Source organism: Microchirus variegatus, assembly GCF_963457635.1.
Source record: "Microchirus variegatus genome assembly, chromosome: 18".
In the NCBI taxonomy this organism is placed as follows: domain Eukaryota; kingdom Metazoa; phylum Chordata; class Actinopteri; order Pleuronectiformes; family Soleidae; genus Microchirus; species Microchirus variegatus.
In genome coordinates, this window is record NC_139819.1 from 6,913,980 (window position 1) to 6,931,107 (window position 17,128).

Consider the following 17,128-nt stretch of genomic DNA (forward strand, 5'->3'; position numbering starts at 1 on the left):
GGACCAGTTCAAACATCATAAAATCAGTCTAGTAAGCGCTGACTTTTGTCCATTTCACGCTGTTTCTAACTCTAACTCTGTTTTGTGCGATTAAAAAAATAAATATCATTGGTCTACCTTCGTCTTCGGACACGTCGAGAATCTCGTCCACCGTTTCGGGGAAACTCATGCGGTGTTTCTCTGTGCTCGTCTGCAGGACACAGAAATAATGACTCGTGGATACAGCGTCAAGAGAAAAGGGCTCAAACTCGACTTTTTAAACAGTATTTTGACGACATTGGTAAACTTCTCACCATGGAAACTGTCTCCTCAGTGACGAGCTTCAGGACATCGATGACAGAGATGTAGCCCAACCTCTTAGCAATGGATAAGGCTGAAGTACCATTCTGACAAAAACAGAGAGGGAGGAGAGGGATTGATCAGGTCACTGAAAACCAAACAATTTTATTGAACTTAAAGAACTGAAAGAGACGGTGTGTTGTTGTGCTCACTGTCGTGGTCTCGTTAGGCTGAGCTCCGTGCTTCAGCAGCAGAGTCACAATATCAGTGTGTCCCTGCTGTGCCGCCTGGTGAAGAGGAGTGTATCCAAGCTGGAAGAGTCAAACACAGACCATACAAACTTAAGATGGAAGCTTTTTCAGTAGAAATTTGTCATTATAGTACATCTGGGAATGCTGTGTAACTAGTACTCATTAAAATAAGGGGGAAATTGTCCTTCACTAAACACCAAAATCATGTTTTCAATGAGTTCCTCTGCCTTGCATACAGTTAATTCACAGTAAATACTGCATCTAAGATGCATAAAAAAGGGCCGATTAACATCATATAACTGCTACAGTCTTGACCTGTACCTTTAACTGTAATAAGCACGTTTTTTTTTTTTTAGTTTAGTTCTACCTTACACCAGAGGGGGCACTCACCCTTGTTTTGCTGTTGACGTTGGCTTGTTGCTGCAGGAGGAACTTCACCATCTTGACGTTGCCATAGTGACAGGAAACATGGAGAGGGGTGTAACCCATCTGATAGAAAAGAGAACAAATAGTGAAAAGTCAAAACGTTACAATAATTTGAAGGTTCAATGTCTTATATTGTGTATGTTTCGCATTCACGCAGTACATTTTATTTTGAAAAGACAGCAACGATTAAAAAGCCTTTTACAGCATATAATAAAATCACCTTGACATTATAATAAATTCCAGTGCATAATTCCACTAGTTTCTGCCACATAAATCAGGCTTTTTATGATACAGAGCTTTAAAACTGCTTTGTCTTGGACTATTTAGGCAGAGGAGGTTTTACCCGTGTGGCAGCATAGACCGAGGCTCCCTGTTTCACCAAGATGTCGGCGATGCCAACGTGTCCTTCCTGTGCCACCAGGTGCAGTGGGGTTAATCCACTCTGTAGGAAACACATGGATAACATGTCACAGCAAATTTCACAGAAAGCACGCACACGTGTGTGCATGTGAACAATTTAAATGTATGCCGTTCGTTGCCTTGTTGCCGAGGTTGACGTTGGCCTGTTTGGAGATGAGCAGTGACACCATGTCTGGCCTTCCTTCCTGCGAGGCCAGGTGGAGAGGTGTGACTCCCTGCAGTGACTCAGCGTTGGCTGAAGCTCCGTACTGCAGCAGGCTGTTAGCCACCTCCACCTGGTTCTGCTTGGAGGCTATGTGCAGGGCGGTGTAGCCGTTCTGAAGCACAGATATAAGTCATGTTCATGTTCAAATGCTCCGACATTGTGTGTGCATTCATTTTAGTTTCTTTCATTTACCCTGGCTGCACTGTGTGGCGATCCTCCTTTGCTGACGAGCAGGTTAACAACATCGAGGTTGTTGTGGTGTACGGCGACGTGCAGCGGTGTCAGACCATTCTGTAAAACCACAATTACAAAATGTGTGATCTATATATTATGACTTCTTAAATATTTTCCGCCATAACCCTGAGACTTCTTCTCTGTTTTTGTTTACCTTGCCTGCAGCGTTAGGATTAGCTCCTCTCTCCAGCAGCAGCTCTGCTACATCTACCTTCCCATATTTGGAAGCCACATGCAGCGGAGTGAAGCCTTTCTGCAGAGACAGAATCAGCATTGGGACACAAGATTTGGGCGACTAAAATCCAAAGTCAGTAAATTAAAATGAAAAATGGCTGTGTTGCTTCTTCAAAATAATATGATAATATATTATAATATAATATAACACAAATTGTGTCATTTTGTCCTCTTGAAAACGCGAGTCCCTAGAGTTTGGGACAACTTACCTTCGTCATCTTGGCCTGCTGAGCCTGCGTGTCCAGGAGGATGCGGACAGTTTGTACGTGACCTTCCCGGGCAGCGATGTGTAAGGGTGTGTGTCCGGCCGTGGTGGTGGAGTTGGGGTTGGCTTTGTGATCCAGCAGCAGTTTCACAAGATCCTTGTGGCCCATTCGAGAGGCGCAATGCAAAGGGGTTTGGTCGTCCTGGTCAGGAAAGGAGACAGCACTTAGGAAACGTGTGTGTGTGTGTTTTAATTTCTCACTTTCTTCACAGGGACATCAAAATGCACTGTATAGATATCAGACGGATAAAAATGTAAAATCCTATATATGGCATGCTTCACAATGCCCAGACTGTAAAAATGTAAATTTAAAAAGAGCAAAGAATTTATAGCTGAGTCATGTTTGGGCTGTTTATTTCTTCTTTTTGTTACACAGTTGGAGATTGATGTCTTTGAAATTACTCAGCACAAAATGTGTCGTCATAGTTCATAAATGGTCTAAAATGACTATCTGCACGAGCATGACTCGGCAGATTCTGCCTTATGAAAACTCTACCTTGGCCTTGGCGTCGACCGGTGCTGCATTCTCCAGTAGAAACTCTGCCACCTCATAGTGTCCTGCACGAGAAGCCATATGGAGAGGAGTCTCCACTTTCTGCTCACACACAGACCACACAGTCAGAGCCGACACTTTAACAGAGCAACAACATGTATTTATTTATCACACAACTCACCACATTAGACGCACTGGGGGAAGCTCCTTTCTGCAGGAGGATCTTCACGATGTTCAGATGACCCATAAATGATGCCACATGCAAAGGGGTCAAGCCCGACTGTTCAAAGAGAGGGTAACTTTAGTATGATTACAAATGATTCACAAAAAAGCTTTTAATACATCATGGTGTTGCTCCCTCATTCACCTCAGTTACAGCCTCTAACGACGCAGCGTGTTTGAGCAGGAGGTCCATGACGCGCATGTGGTTCTTTTTACAAGCGATATGCAAGGGAGTGAAGCCGTTCTGTGAAAACAAAAGGATCGATTATCATCAGCACGAAGCTAACAACAAACTTTTGTTTTGGCTGCTTTGACAACGTGAGTTAATTGTCACTGACCAGAGCTCGAGAGTTGGGTTTGCCGCCTTTGTCCAGAAGAACTTTGGCCATACGGTGGTGTCCGCAGTGTGCCGCCACATGCAAGGGAGTGAGGTGGTCCATCGTGATGTCATCGATCTCAGCGTTGTACTGCAGGAGCTGTTTGACGCAGTCCATGTGGTCGCCCTGAGCTGCCATGTGAATTGGAGATAGGCCGTTCTGCACAACACAAAAACAGGAAATATAGAAAATAACTTATTTTGAATTGAAATAATCAAATAAATCTAAAAGTAAAGTTCATAAAGTAACTTTCTTTGCGTTCTTTGCTACTCTTCTTTGTTAATATGGATCTAAAAACTGCTGAGATAGTGTGAGAATAATATGATTCATTAAAATTAACTATCGATTAATCTCTATGAGAAAAATGAATGGTTTGACAGCCATAGTAAAAAAGTGTCAGGTTTCAAAAGAGGACAATGATCTTGCCAAAAAAAGCTCCTGACAGATGTTATTCCACAGAGTGAGTGATCTAAACTGTTCCACCTTGGACCTCGGCCGATTTTGCTGAGCAACAAGATTATTTTACCTTGGTCTTTGCCTGGATTGGGGCCCCGTGGTCCAGCAGGATCTCTATTATTCTGACATGACCGTTTCTGGCTGCACAGTGCAGAGGAGTCAGCTCATCCTGGAGGGAGAGAGAGACGATTGTCGATAATTAAGTTACAGCTGCATCAAATTCACTTACACTTTTTTTTTTTTTTTTGGAAACACAAAGAGCGATGTTCAGCGCACCTTGGTCTTGGCATCGATCTGTGCCCCTCTGTCCAGCAGCAGTCGGACCATGATCACGTTCCCCCGCCTGGCTGCGATGTGCAGAGGAGTGATACCGTTCTTTGGAGAGACACAGGTGCACTTCAAGCAAGCGATTTAAAGTAGACATTGCCATCATATATAAAATGTAACCACTGGACACGTAAATCCTCTAAGGCTGGAAGTTTGTGTTTTTATTCGGGACAAAGTGGAGCTCCAAGAGACAACAATTCCAGGAATTTGCACAATGTGATGTAACAATGAACACCACATGTTTTATCTACTGTACTACAAAAACTTTTTTCACACTTTGCCTACTCATAGGGCCTACACAGTCCCAAATATAAGTATTAAAATGATTAAAAAAGTTGATTTTGCATTATATAAACTGTTTTCCTTACCTTTGGGGTGAAGTTGACATTGGCTCCTCTGTTGAGCAGCAGCTGAGCAACGTTAAGATTCTCATAGTGTGCAGCAATGTGGAGGGGAGTGAATCCAGTCTGCAAGGACACACGAGTGTGAGTGTTTTCATTACACTAGCACTTTAGAAACACAAAGACTTACTACACCCACACACCTTGCTGAGTACATCAGGGTTGGGGTCGTTCTGCAGGAGCACGGCGGCCGTGCGCGTGTCGTCGTTGCGTGCTGCGATGTGTAGCGCGGGGAGCCGGACTTTACCTTTAGTGCCATAGTTGATGAGCAGGGCTACAACGTTTTCATGTCCCTGCTGAAGGGCCACGGCGAGAGGAGTAAATCCATCCTGAAGCAAACAGGGAGTGAATTAGAACACTCAGGGTTTACTCAGGGAGAGCAAAGTGCAGAGATGTCAGGAGAAGAGGGATCACGAGAAGAATGGGAACACAGCGAGTCTGGATCAGCGAGGATGGGATTGAGGGAGTTTTAAAAAAGTTTAAGCTTAGATTAAACTTCTCTCAGTTCGTGGATACCTCGGTTGGAATGCTCTGATTGGCTCCGTTCTCCAGAAGAAACTTCACAACCTCTAGATGGTTTTCTTGCGCAGCCATGTAGAGCGGAGTGAAACCCTTCTGTCTCAGGAAGACGCAAAACACGTACACAAGCACACGGCGGCAACGGCAGCAGCGGCAGGAGGAGGAGGAGCGGCAGAGACACAAGCACAGCAACAGAAAGGTAGGAAGACAGTCACAGAGACACACACACAACAATGTAGAAAAGGAGGAAACACCAACACACAGAGATATAGGTACAAAGACCAATGTTAACAGATGGAACTGCAATAGTCACTACAATGGTTTCACAGTAAAAAGTTCACATAGTGGCCACACATCACATCACATCACAGGTGTCCTGTGTTCACTGCTGTGATAGCAGGGCTTGCACTCACCTGCGACTGAGCGTTGACGTTGGCCCCGTAGTTAACCAGCTCTGCGACCACCTGCTCCTGCCCCGCCAGAGCTGCGATATGCAGGGCAGTGTTCCCCTTCTGTTTCAACACAGAAAGATAAAGATAAGGCAATATCATAGTGGCTCATCCCTTGTATTCAGTCGTTTTTTTCTGCTGTTGTTACCTTCGTAGTGGTCTCCAGTACGATCCCATTGTGGAGTAGCTCCAGCACCATTTTAACGTGGCCTTCTTTAGAGGCCAGATGTAGCCCGTTGAGCCCATTCTGAGTGAGAGAGCAGAGCAGACCTCATACTGACGGGTCATAAACCCCCCACTACGGACACAGATATTCCCCCATGTATCCCACATGTATACACACAAACATAATAATAACAGTGTGTAGGCCATGCCAGAAATCACAACGACTGAAGTGATCACAAGAAATTACAGCAGGCAAATACTTACACTAGACACCGTGCATGCAGTGCTCTCTGAATCAAAGTGGTCATTAGCGGAAATCAATTTCTACTGTGGATGAAAATCAGGATGTGAACATTTTCATTCGATTAATGACGGCGAGAGGAGGAGGAGGAAGAAGAGGAAGAGGAGGAGGAGGAGGACGGGAGGGGGATGGCAGGCCGCTGGTCTCGTGGCTGGGAAGAATACGAGCCGTGTGGAATAGGTCTGACCTCACACAGCCTTCCTTCAGCCGCACAGGACATGTGAGGTTGGACCTTTCCCACACCACTGATATTATTCCTCTGAGTGGGGAGACCACAGCACACCATCACTCTACTGCAGACAGAGGAGAGAAGGAGGGACGGGAAGGGAGGGGAAAGCAAAAAGAAAGAAATAGAGAAAAGGAAGATGATTAAGTAAACCAGAAGAAGAGAGAGAGGGAAGTGGAGACTGAGAGAGGGTTAAGAGGAGAAGAGGAGTCACAAAAATAAAGGCAGCGTGCTGATGAGTGAACCACGGGCAGCTGTTTCACTCACACACACAAGCATCGGGACAAACGCTCTCAGTGCTGGTGCTAAAGTGACAGTCTGTAACTTTGCAACATAAATAAAACAAAATATTCTGTATTAATAAAGTAAACTATGAATAATGAGTGTAAAGCTCTGAGAAATTTATGTAGTTCTCATAAATATTGTTGTTTTCTTTTAAGTCTCCTAAGAAACTAAGTGATTTCTTTAGACTAATTCAAACTGGAAAAAATTTCAGCCTATTTGAGTAGAATTTAAAAACTCCTGATTTTGCTGCCACCTGCTGGCAGTGTAGGTTAACTGCGAACAACACACTGAGGATGGATTGCAGCAAATTTCACGAGAAAGGTTTTGTTTTCCGAATAAAAAAAAGCTACAAGATAAATTTAAAAAAATTTACAATCAAAAAATGTAATGTCCAAGTCAAAGAAGCTATGTTGCAAACTTAATGCTTTAAATCACATGTGTTTTTATGTGTATTCATCACTAGGGGAGGGATTTGTCCAGTAAAGGCCACTGCACACTGTTACTTAACATAAACTGTGACACTATTATTAGTATTATTATAGGGGGTCCGTTATAAAACCCATGAATAGGCGTCCTGAAAGAAATCCTGTCAGCTGAATAACCAGGATTATTTACAAAAATGTTGGGGACAGCACAAGTGAATGGAGAGAAAACCATGACTAAGTTAGATTAATGAGCCAGAGAAATCTCTCTCTCTCACACACACACACACACATACAGTTTTTGGCCATATTTCAGTAGCCTGAGGGCAGCAGTCCTTAACCCACCAGCGCTGCAGTATCCGAGACACTCTGGGAGCTACCGTCAGAGTAAAGGAGGCAAAGATGGAGGAGGACAGGGCGGAGGAGAAGATCCTGCCCCATTTAACACCTTCCCCAGAGTCCCCCTGTAAACTCTGCTCGTCGTCACCTTCAGCCACTGATTAACAACAGTCTGAGCGAGCATGCACGTGTGAGAGCGTGAGTGAGGGAGTGAGTGGCCACCTCGGACACATCATGCAAACTCAAAGCACAGAAAATACAGAAATAATGACACAGCATGTTGTTGTATACATGGACAACAGGTGAGCAGATATAGTCTATATAAACATAAGGAAATCTTTCTGTTTACATTTCGCCGCTACTTAAATTGTTTTCCATTTAGTGAGCACAGCCACTCCCTGAGCTATCAATTACTCAGTTATGACGCAGAAAGACACACAAATAAATCCCGAAGATTTAATAATGGGAAAAAAACATTATGCAGTATCACCGTAGACCATGTTTTTCTTACTTTGCACTTCAAACTTCAACCAATTCAGTCCCTGGGGGGGATTGTGCAGCTCTCTCACCTGATTGGCTGTGTTTATATCTATGCCATTTTTGATGTGATCCAGGGCCTTGTCCAAGTTGCCGGATCGGGCCGCTCTGAGAAAACTGTTGCCAGCATCTGCCTGCAAATGAACCGGAGAAAGGGAACAAGAGAGAGAGAGGGGAGGGAGGTAAGGAGGGGGGGGGGGGGGGTGAAAGAGAAAGTGAGAGGCACATAAAGTAGAAGAATAGAGGAGGGGAAACGGAGAAAGAGGTTGGTTACTATTTATTTTACAAAAGAAATGTAAACGTTTAAAGAGTGACGATGATTTTGCCATCAGTTTTCCCCTCTCGTTTCATTCCTCCCCTGGTGTTTTTCAGGGTGCAGGCTGAATAATCAGAAGTAGCAGGAGTGCACGGACTCCCCCTCTGAGTGCAAACTCTCCATTTAGTTTCAAAAAAACCTCTTGAAAGGTTTGCCCATATGTGTCGAGTTGATAAGGAAAAGTGTGACGACAGCTTCTGCTGCGTCAGCTGCGCCAAACCTCCGAGTTCATGTGTGCGTGTGACATAAAGAGAGAGAAAAAGACGGCACATGGCACGTCAAGTGTTTCCGTCTGTGTTTTAGTGTTGTGTCTGAGGGATTCATGGCTGCTCCAGGCTGGACGAGGATCACTCATGCGGCAACCAGAGAAGATCAGGGTGAGAGAAGAAGAAGAAAAGCCATAGCGAGACCAAAGGCAGAACCATAGAGAGAGTGCAACAAAACAACAAAACTCCTCCTAATCCCTGGTCTTCATTGTCACCTCTCGACGTCTAAACCAGCCATCTCAAATAAAACAACCGTCCATTTCCCACAGACTTTACACAAACCAAAGAATCTGCTTCTCCTGACTTCATAACACAAGTGTTTTAAAGCTGTCGTCGTCCATTATGGTCTGGGTTTAGGAAGAGAAAAGCTCCAGATGCCTGGACTAATGGCATAGCAACAAATGACACAGCACATACACACACTGCATGACACCAGTGGCACAGTGCTGAGTAAAGAGAGAGGTCTCTTTAATCAAAAAAGTGGAGATGGACGGCAGGGAAAAGGAAAAGTTACAGCTGACTGTCGCCTTCTTCCATTCAGGTTTCTGTGTATCTGATAAACTTCATATAACATCCAGTAATGTGCGTAAAAAATAAAGATACAGTAACACATCTGTGGCCTGGGTTCACACACAGAGGCATATCAACCTTCTCTTTCTCTCTCTTGCACATATACACACCTGCCACAAGAGTTAGCGTCACCATCATGCTTTAATAGAACTGTTTTGTCATGTAAATCTTCAGCAGAGTGCGTGTATAGTGCGTGTTTGTGTCCACATGCTAAAATCTGGGAGGATTTGCATTACAAGAGGGGACTGGCGTAAAAAAAAAGAAGAAAAAAATATAAACTGTATGTCTGGTGGATTATACGGCGGCGGGGGCTTTATGCCAGTGGTCGGTTTCACAAATGTCACAATGGAAGCGAATATATTAAAAGCGTTTTGATTATCATAAACGGGGGAAAAACACAGGAGCTCGTTGGCGAGCGGAGCAGAGGACGACACACGTCTTGTTGTGCGAGACGTTTGTGCGAGACGAGTGTCCTCTCAACAAACACAGCTGACACATAACAGACATGGTTTCAGCATGGTTACACTGTCCAGCACCACTGCAAGAAAAGACTCTTAAACACTCTACTTAGTAACCCTTTTTTCCCTCCTGGGTGAGAATTTTCTAGTCCTGCTTTTGCATGTGTGTGTGTGTGTATCTACTTGCGTCAAGAAGTGTGTGTGTGTGCCGTGTGATAAGGACGCCTGGAGAACCGCGCCCATGCACTCGAGTCAGACGTAAACAGGTGAAGTGCACGTGCATGCAGCAGCAGCAGCAGCAGCAGCAGCAGCAGCAGCAGCAGCACAGACCAGTGGAAAAGATTACGTACGCAGCAGTCTAAAAATGGTCTGTGGTAATTCCTCCCTTTGCTGGACCTGGACGCGTTGTATGATTTAGATGAATGACTCGCTCTCTCTTATTATTCCCACAGAGAGCAGACGAGCTCCATGGCTCCGCAGGGCCGAGCGCATTAATCACTCTGTTTGGTGCGAACAGGAACACAAGACAATAGCCTAAACTGTTAATACCAGCAATATCAACACGCACTGTCCAACACAGCTGTCCACAGGCTAAGACGGTGCCAGGTTCACATTTACGTAACATTAAGTCCCTTATCTCGTCACAGAAAAACCTCCCCTCCTTTTCCTCCTTATCTCATTTTGGTCTTTCCTTTCGCTTCTCTATTCCCGGCTTCTTACGTTTTTCTCCCTCCATCTCTCTCTCTCACTCACTCGCCTCCTCGGGCTGATGCTGCAGCAGAGAGAATGACATCATCACCTTCGCCGGGTGGACTGCAGTGTGTTGTGCACATGCAGTAAGCGTGTGCAGGCCCTTCAGATTAGGCTCGTGTAAAGGTGTGACAATGCGAGATTAAACAGAAAGATAAAGGGGGCTGTCGGACAGAAAGCAGACTATGTCTATGTTAAGATCTTCACGGTGTCATCTCTGCATCTGCTTTACATCTCTGTGGAAGCACGTTTCATCCTACATGTTTATAGTAGCTGTACTGTGCGTGTAAACTGTTTAAGGGCTATTTTAAGACACCATAATGCTTCTTAATCATCTGCTTTTGTTGATTAAACAGCAAAGAACCTGGCTTTTTAGTAGGGATGGGGGTTATATCGGTAATATCGAATTTGTAAAAAAAAAACACAGATACTGGACAGATAAATATGTAAAATCCGATATAATCCAAAATCATACATATCACATGCTGCAAATCTAAGGACAAATCAGCAAAAGCATTTTAGCTGAGTCATGTTTGGGCTGTTGATTACAACACAGTTGGAGAATTGTGTCTTTGAAATGACTCAGCATAAATGACACAGCTTCATAAATGGTCTAAAATTACTGTATCGGACTGATATCAGTAGATAATTGAGTTTGTGAAATCGGTATCGGTCCATCCCTACTTTTTAGTAAAGCTTACAGTCTACTCTGACTCCAAAGACAATGACTCATCATTTCTTATTCACTTAACTATACTGTATGTTATTTTAAAACTATTTTGATATCCATATGAATCAAGCACATTCACTTACTCGAGTTAAGATCAGTTTTAAAGGATTTTCTAAAGAAATTAAAGGCCAGAAAAGGCAGAAATGAAGGAACGAAGGAAAAAATGTGACCCTTAAAATGTTTTTAATCATCTTTTACCCCCTAAGATCTCACGCTGGTTTAAAGCACTGTCAGAACTCTTTTCAAAAGACAAATCCTGGGGCTTTTCTAATGAATGGCAAAGATCAGACTCTGGGATATGAATCTATAATATCCTCTCAATAATCACAGCACTTCTATTTAAAGTCAACATAAACATTCACATTACAGAGTCTCTCTCTCTCTCTCTATCCCTCACACACACACACACACACACACACTTGCAGACACAGCACCAGGTGCAAATCATAAATACTTGAAGTGCCACCACAGCTTTTTCGTGCACCCGGCAGAAAGGTGAAAATAAGGTGCGTGCGTATGTTCAGCGTGTCACAGGATCCTGCCTCACTTGCAGAAACGTTCCTAAACTTTATACAACAGAACAAAATAAATGATCTTTTTTTGTTAATTTCCTCACAAAACTCAATATCCTAATGTATTTTAGGCTAAAATGTGCGTCTGGACAGTTTCTGCACATTTTAAGCAGACCCTGAACATTGCATATGGAAATGCCTGCAGAGTAGTGCTTAAACAGCTATTTAAACTGCCATTTTTTGCTGACTTGCATTTTCTTCTCGGGGGAATTGATTTCTTTCGCTGTCCCCTTTTTTTCCCCCCCTTGTTCCTCCATCTCTGCATTTATCTCTCGGAGCTGCTGCAGGTCGAGCCTGGCTGACGGCAGTTTCCGGGCTACAGATACTTTACTGTACAGGTAGTAAGAGTGGAGTGAGTCAAGGCTGAGGCCCGAGGGACCACTCGGCTACAGGCACATTTACAGGAAGCGAGTGAGCACGGCCACTAGGATGAAGCTGCTGCATTCCCCCACTCAGCACAGTGGACCTGTATGTAAATGTCTGTCTGCCTCTGCAAAGCGTCTCGTTCCATTTTTTACTATTTACTTTCTCACACTCGCAGCCTCACTGCCCCCCCCCCACCCCTCCACCACTCTGGATCCCACTGTTTGTCCCTGCCATAGTCTTTGTCTCTTTATATCTAGCCATGCTGCAGAACTCTACGCTTGTAGATGAGATTGTCATGGTTACTGTGATCTCTTGTGGGGATGACAAAGAGGGCAAAAACCACGGGGAGGAGATAGACTTTGAAACCTATGGAGCATAGGATCTGGATATTGTAAACATCCCGTTGTAACTGCAACAGCCACACAGCAGAATTACACTGCACTTAAAAAGAAAGATCTGTATAACATATAAGTACAGTCAGTCATGTTCCATTTATAAAATTCAAATCTAATGCTGAACCAAGCACCTTAACTTTATGCAACTAATGGCACATCTAGACTGTAAAGAAAGAAAGAAGGAAACCTATGCTGATGTTCAGCAGTGAAATAACCATTTTTCCAATAGTTATTATGTAAAAATGTAACATCTACAGTTTTACCCGAGGACTCAGAGTAGCCAGATAATTATACTGTAATTAACCAATGTTGTGACTTTTTTCCAGATTTTATCAGCAAAACCTGTTCTTCTATAAATTAAATTAAAAGGAAAATCAGCTCCACCTCCACCTGCTACGACAAAAATGCTTTTAAAGCAACAGTCATAAAAGTGCTGCTATACAACACTGACTATTTTAAATCAACTTGGACACATTTTTCCTGTTCCTTTCCAATTTCCCCTGATCTTTGAGCAGAACAACTTTAAAAAAAGCAAGTAATAATATGAAATACTGCTAAAGAAAATACATTAAGTTGACAAAAAAGGCAAATAACCTTTACTAATTGCATTTAGAAGTGACTTTAATTCATCCTAATAGTAAATTCACACATAAACTGCATTTTCTCTTAACCCAGGACCATGTGATGCTGTGTCCTACACTGTCTTTACCTCTGCTGCCTGAGTAGATTAAGTAGTCTATAGTCTTTAGTGAAACCCCACACTAACTGCATCTCATTAATTGACCCCGCTAATCACTTTACTGACCTCTGGTTTACTTACCACAGCTAATCCCGGTCGACATCGTACAATCTGAACGCCAAACAAGAGGCACCGATAAAGTCACAAAACGAGATTAAGGAGGAAAACAGAACTGGATACACACCCACACACAAATACGCACTTACGCGACTAATCTTGAACGCACACACACGACAACTTTGGGAGATACTCCCAACAGCAACACGTTCCCCTCCCTGAGAGGGGCTACGTCAAGAGCTTGTGTTTGGCTCTGTCAGCGATAAAAATGTTTTTGAATTCAACTAAAACATAAGATACAGTAGCAGATAATTAGATTACTTATAAATTTTTCTCAAAAGTGAAACTGAGGATGTAAAGGAACTGAAAACAAGCGTAAGTCCAGTACGATACCTGCGAACAAAGTCTGACGTGAAAGGATAAAGAGCTGCAGGTGCATGGAGGTCATAAGTGATGAAAACAAGGACATAAAGACAGCAAAATAAAACAAACAAAAGAGTGATGGAGAAGCTCACAGGTACAGAGAGAGTGACAGAGTGCACAGACTGTGGTAAGAAGGTTGAAGAGGCGACAGGAGAACACAGCAGAGTTTGTGTGTTGTACTCACTCCAAAAGTGACCGTCTTGACTGGCATGCCTGTTGGCCCTCCACTCTCTCCTTCTTTCTAATGTTTTCTGTTTCTTTCAAAACGCACAGCTGTCTTTTTCCTGTCGTTCCCCCCCCCTCTCCTGCGAGCGCTGCCGTACACAGGGCACGCAGACCCCTGTCCAACGTAAACACAAACACACACACACACTCACGCCTAGACACACACACTTGAGTAAGCATGGTGGGTGGAGAGAGTGGGGACGGCGGTGGTGGTGGTGGTGGGGGGGGGGGACGGACGGGGGCCTGTGGGTTTATCTCTGGAGGAATGCTGCCTGTATCTAAAGACACACATTTCACACACAGCCAATGACACACACTCTCAACGCGTGTTGACAACTTATTATTATTATTGTTATTATTATTTTCTACTTTTTCTTTCCTTTGCTTCATATTCAACTTTTTCTCACTTCTCTCTCTCGTGATATGGAACGAACTCAACTGAATTATATGTGATATTTCTAACTCCACTCCGCTTCTTCCCCCGCGTCACACTCCGTCCGTCTCTGCACAGCCTCTATGTTTTGTGACAGTCAGACAAACACCAGAATAACCCAGAGTTACTGTGGAGAATGGGCCCTGTTTCAGTCTGTGAGGTGACTTACAGTGACAAAGCGCCTAGTGGACGAGAGAGGGGGGGGGTGAGTGGTGGAGGTGGTGGTGGTGTTGCTGCCACTGCCCCGTGACAATGGGCCAGACACGCGGGGTGGTGGTGGAGGAGGGGGGGGGGGGCTTGAGAACGGAGGGGGCCAGCCTCTGAAAAGGCCCTGCCTCTTTTAATAAAGCGTCCGTCATTCTGTGCTTGAAAAGGCCTCCTTTTCTCTCCCTCTCTCCCTCTCCTGGGCTAAATGCTGGGAAAAGCACATCGATGCCAAAACCATGCAGAGAGATAAATGCTTGTAGGAGAGGGGAAGAGTGGGGGGGGAGAGGGGGGGGGGGTGTTGTAGAAAGAAGGCTACGCGCTACTTAGTGCCACTGGACCGTGACCTGGGCAAAAAAACATCACGTGGGGGACATCTCTTTGCCGTCCACAGCGTTGAGCTCGGACAGCGATGAGAGCTCGGCTGCCAAAGAATGTGAGGCATGGGTGCGCGGACGCTAATGTCCATGAAGACATGACAAATTATCCTGTGGTCTTTCCACGAACTGGGGAGCGCGAGTCCCGCAGACAACAGAGCGCGGTTCTGTAACTCAGCTCTGAAGAGAGGGGAATGGAAACTTAGCAGGTTCTTATGGAAGTGGTAGTGTTAAGTGAGGAAGTTTAGTTAAACAGAGTTTGGCTCTAAACGGTTGTTTTCACATCCGTTTGTGGAAAAGGGGGAAGTTGCTCTATCCTCACCTTTAAAATATAATATGTGTATGATCCAGAATAATTTATAATTGGGGGTTGGATTAAATGATTTGGGGAAAATATCTTAATTTCGAGGTGATTTGCAATATAATCTAAGCCAAGATTCAGTTTAATATTCACTTTGAAATTGATTTTAAAAGTTAAGTAGCATTACCAGATGATACTATACAATTATGAACTACTACTACTATCTAATGCAAGGATGAGAACTTAAATATATGAACTGTCTCCAACATTTATGTAGGGTATGTTTTAATTTGCATAAAGCACAAAACAATCAATAATAATAATAAATTACTATTACTACTACTATATTATGTAGTCATTTTATCATCTAAACCTAAGGGAAACAGACTTTAAATACTCACACTAAAAGAAACAAAACTGAACTGGTAGTTGATTGAAACTCATTTGAAAATCTTTGACAAAATAATAACCCCAGGACAAAGCGTCATGGTTTATTCAGATGGACTCACTGGACGTCTCTCTCTGCTGTGACTCTGTGCCAGCGTGCTTTCTCGTATATTGTCCTGCACAGACAGACAGGAGTCTCGCTGTCAGGGCCTCGGGCCCAGTGTGTTTTCAGGTCATTAGAAAAAAAGTGTCAGTGCCACACTCCTGCTTTTTGTAACTGGGTTAATTTAAGTTTGGGACAGACGTGCCCTGTGCACCCCTGTGTCACACCGCTCTTGTTGGCCAGTTTAAGAGAGTTTACAGCTGTCCAACGTGGTGGTTTATTGTCCTGATGTCTTGGAGACACAGGTGAAAAGGCAGCGGAGGAATCATCTGGCCCTAAACTCATGCTGATGAAGCAGATGAAGAAATAAATTCTGTGTTTAAGTGTCTAAATTTAAAAAAAAAAAAAAAAAAAAAAAGGACACCTTTATCCAACACCTGCACATTGACAAGCCCAGCAGGTCTGAGCTGAAGCTGCAGTATTTCCAGCTTTGCTTGGTGTTTCCTGTACTGAACTGATAAAGTTCTTAGGTGGGAGAACAGGTGCAGGTTTGGAAATTTGATTGTTCCGTAAAGATTTAGATTTAGGAGGAAAGCACGAGACGCTTTGTGCTTTTTTTTTCATCCTGTCTTCAATGTCGGGTCAAAAGAATGTTCATAACAGCAGGTTTACGACAATACCCAACATGGAGGGGAGGAAAGAGCAGTGGCAGAGACCATCATGCACACGGGAACATGATTAATATGGACATTATCAGGATAAAAATACATGTATTGAATGAATTTGAATTTGAAAGATCTGTTGTTCATGTACAACGGCAGTGTTTTTCTTCATTTTAAAAGGTTTAAACAATATTTTAACAGTAAATTGTCAATAACCGCTAGATATTGGAAGTTATTCTGGAAAAATGGACCCTTTTATGGTAAAAACAAGCCCAAAAAAAGTCCAGATTTCGAGCGTTAGGTGTGTTAAAGGTTTAAAACAACCCAAAATAATCACTAAATGTTGCTAATGTGGAATTCATAATGATTATTTGTTCAAAATAGCCTAAAGGCCCCCTTGTGGCATCGAGACACTCCATAGCTTTAGCCTGCAGCAGTTCTGAAGAGAGCATGGGCTGGGCTGAATACTGCAGCCCTGGCACAAAACACACACTCACTCTCTCTCTCACACACACACACACAGAACTGTAGATTGTCAGGTGCAGTTTAACTCAGCATTAAACACAGCAGTTGGGGAAAGTTCACATGTCACACGTCAAGAGACGAGCAGCTATCAGCGTCCAGTACAACACCACACACACGGCACAAAAAAACAGAAGAAGCCTCAACAAACGCACATCACACGTGCCTCAGACTGACCTGTGGAAGACAAAAAACGGCAGGTTAGAAAAGCTCAGACAAAGCAGCGGAGCAGAAGAGATGAAGGCAATAGAGAGGAATGACAGCGGCGATAGGTTTGTGCGCCGCCCGGGCTCCCATTAATCTTCATGAGCGTGGATACATAGAGAGAAGGTGTGTGAGAGGAGAGTGAAAGGCTCTGTCTTCACAACTCTGCACATCCCTCTCTCTCTCTTTGTCTTTCTCTGTGTGGACTTGATACCCGAGCACGAGCTCAGAACAC

The 17,128-nt window shown here is 43.8% G+C and overlaps 1 protein-coding gene across 1 annotated transcript in view; it reads right to left on the minus strand.

The window, feature by feature from the left end:
• LOC310939702 (ankyrin-1-like) overlaps positions 1-17,128 on the minus strand; it is a gene marked incomplete at its 5' end in the record, with an annotated part of 85,024 nt that overhangs the window by 27,133 nt on the left and 40,763 nt on the right. Inside the window, 21 exons of the mRNA XM_083904517.1 lie at positions 118-190; positions 294-386; positions 492-590; positions 921-1,019; positions 1,300-1,398; positions 1,496-1,693; positions 1,774-1,872; positions 1,970-2,068; positions 2,259-2,456; positions 2,811-2,909; positions 2,989-3,087; positions 3,175-3,273; positions 3,368-3,565; positions 3,933-4,031; positions 4,139-4,237; positions 4,558-4,656; positions 4,734-4,919; positions 5,107-5,205; positions 5,523-5,621; positions 5,707-5,805; positions 7,866-7,967. Of these exons, the coding sequence (XP_083760643.1) occupies positions 118-190; positions 294-386; positions 492-590; positions 921-1,019; positions 1,300-1,398; positions 1,496-1,693; positions 1,774-1,872; positions 1,970-2,068; positions 2,259-2,456; positions 2,811-2,909; positions 2,989-3,087; positions 3,175-3,273; positions 3,368-3,565; positions 3,933-4,031; positions 4,139-4,237; positions 4,558-4,656; positions 4,734-4,919; positions 5,107-5,205; positions 5,523-5,621; positions 5,707-5,805; positions 7,866-7,967 (2,434 nt within the window). The remainder of the gene's footprint in view (positions 1-117; positions 191-293; positions 387-491; positions 591-920; positions 1,020-1,299; positions 1,399-1,495; positions 1,694-1,773; positions 1,873-1,969; positions 2,069-2,258; positions 2,457-2,810; positions 2,910-2,988; positions 3,088-3,174; positions 3,274-3,367; positions 3,566-3,932; positions 4,032-4,138; positions 4,238-4,557; positions 4,657-4,733; positions 4,920-5,106; positions 5,206-5,522; positions 5,622-5,706; positions 5,806-7,865; positions 7,968-17,128) is intronic.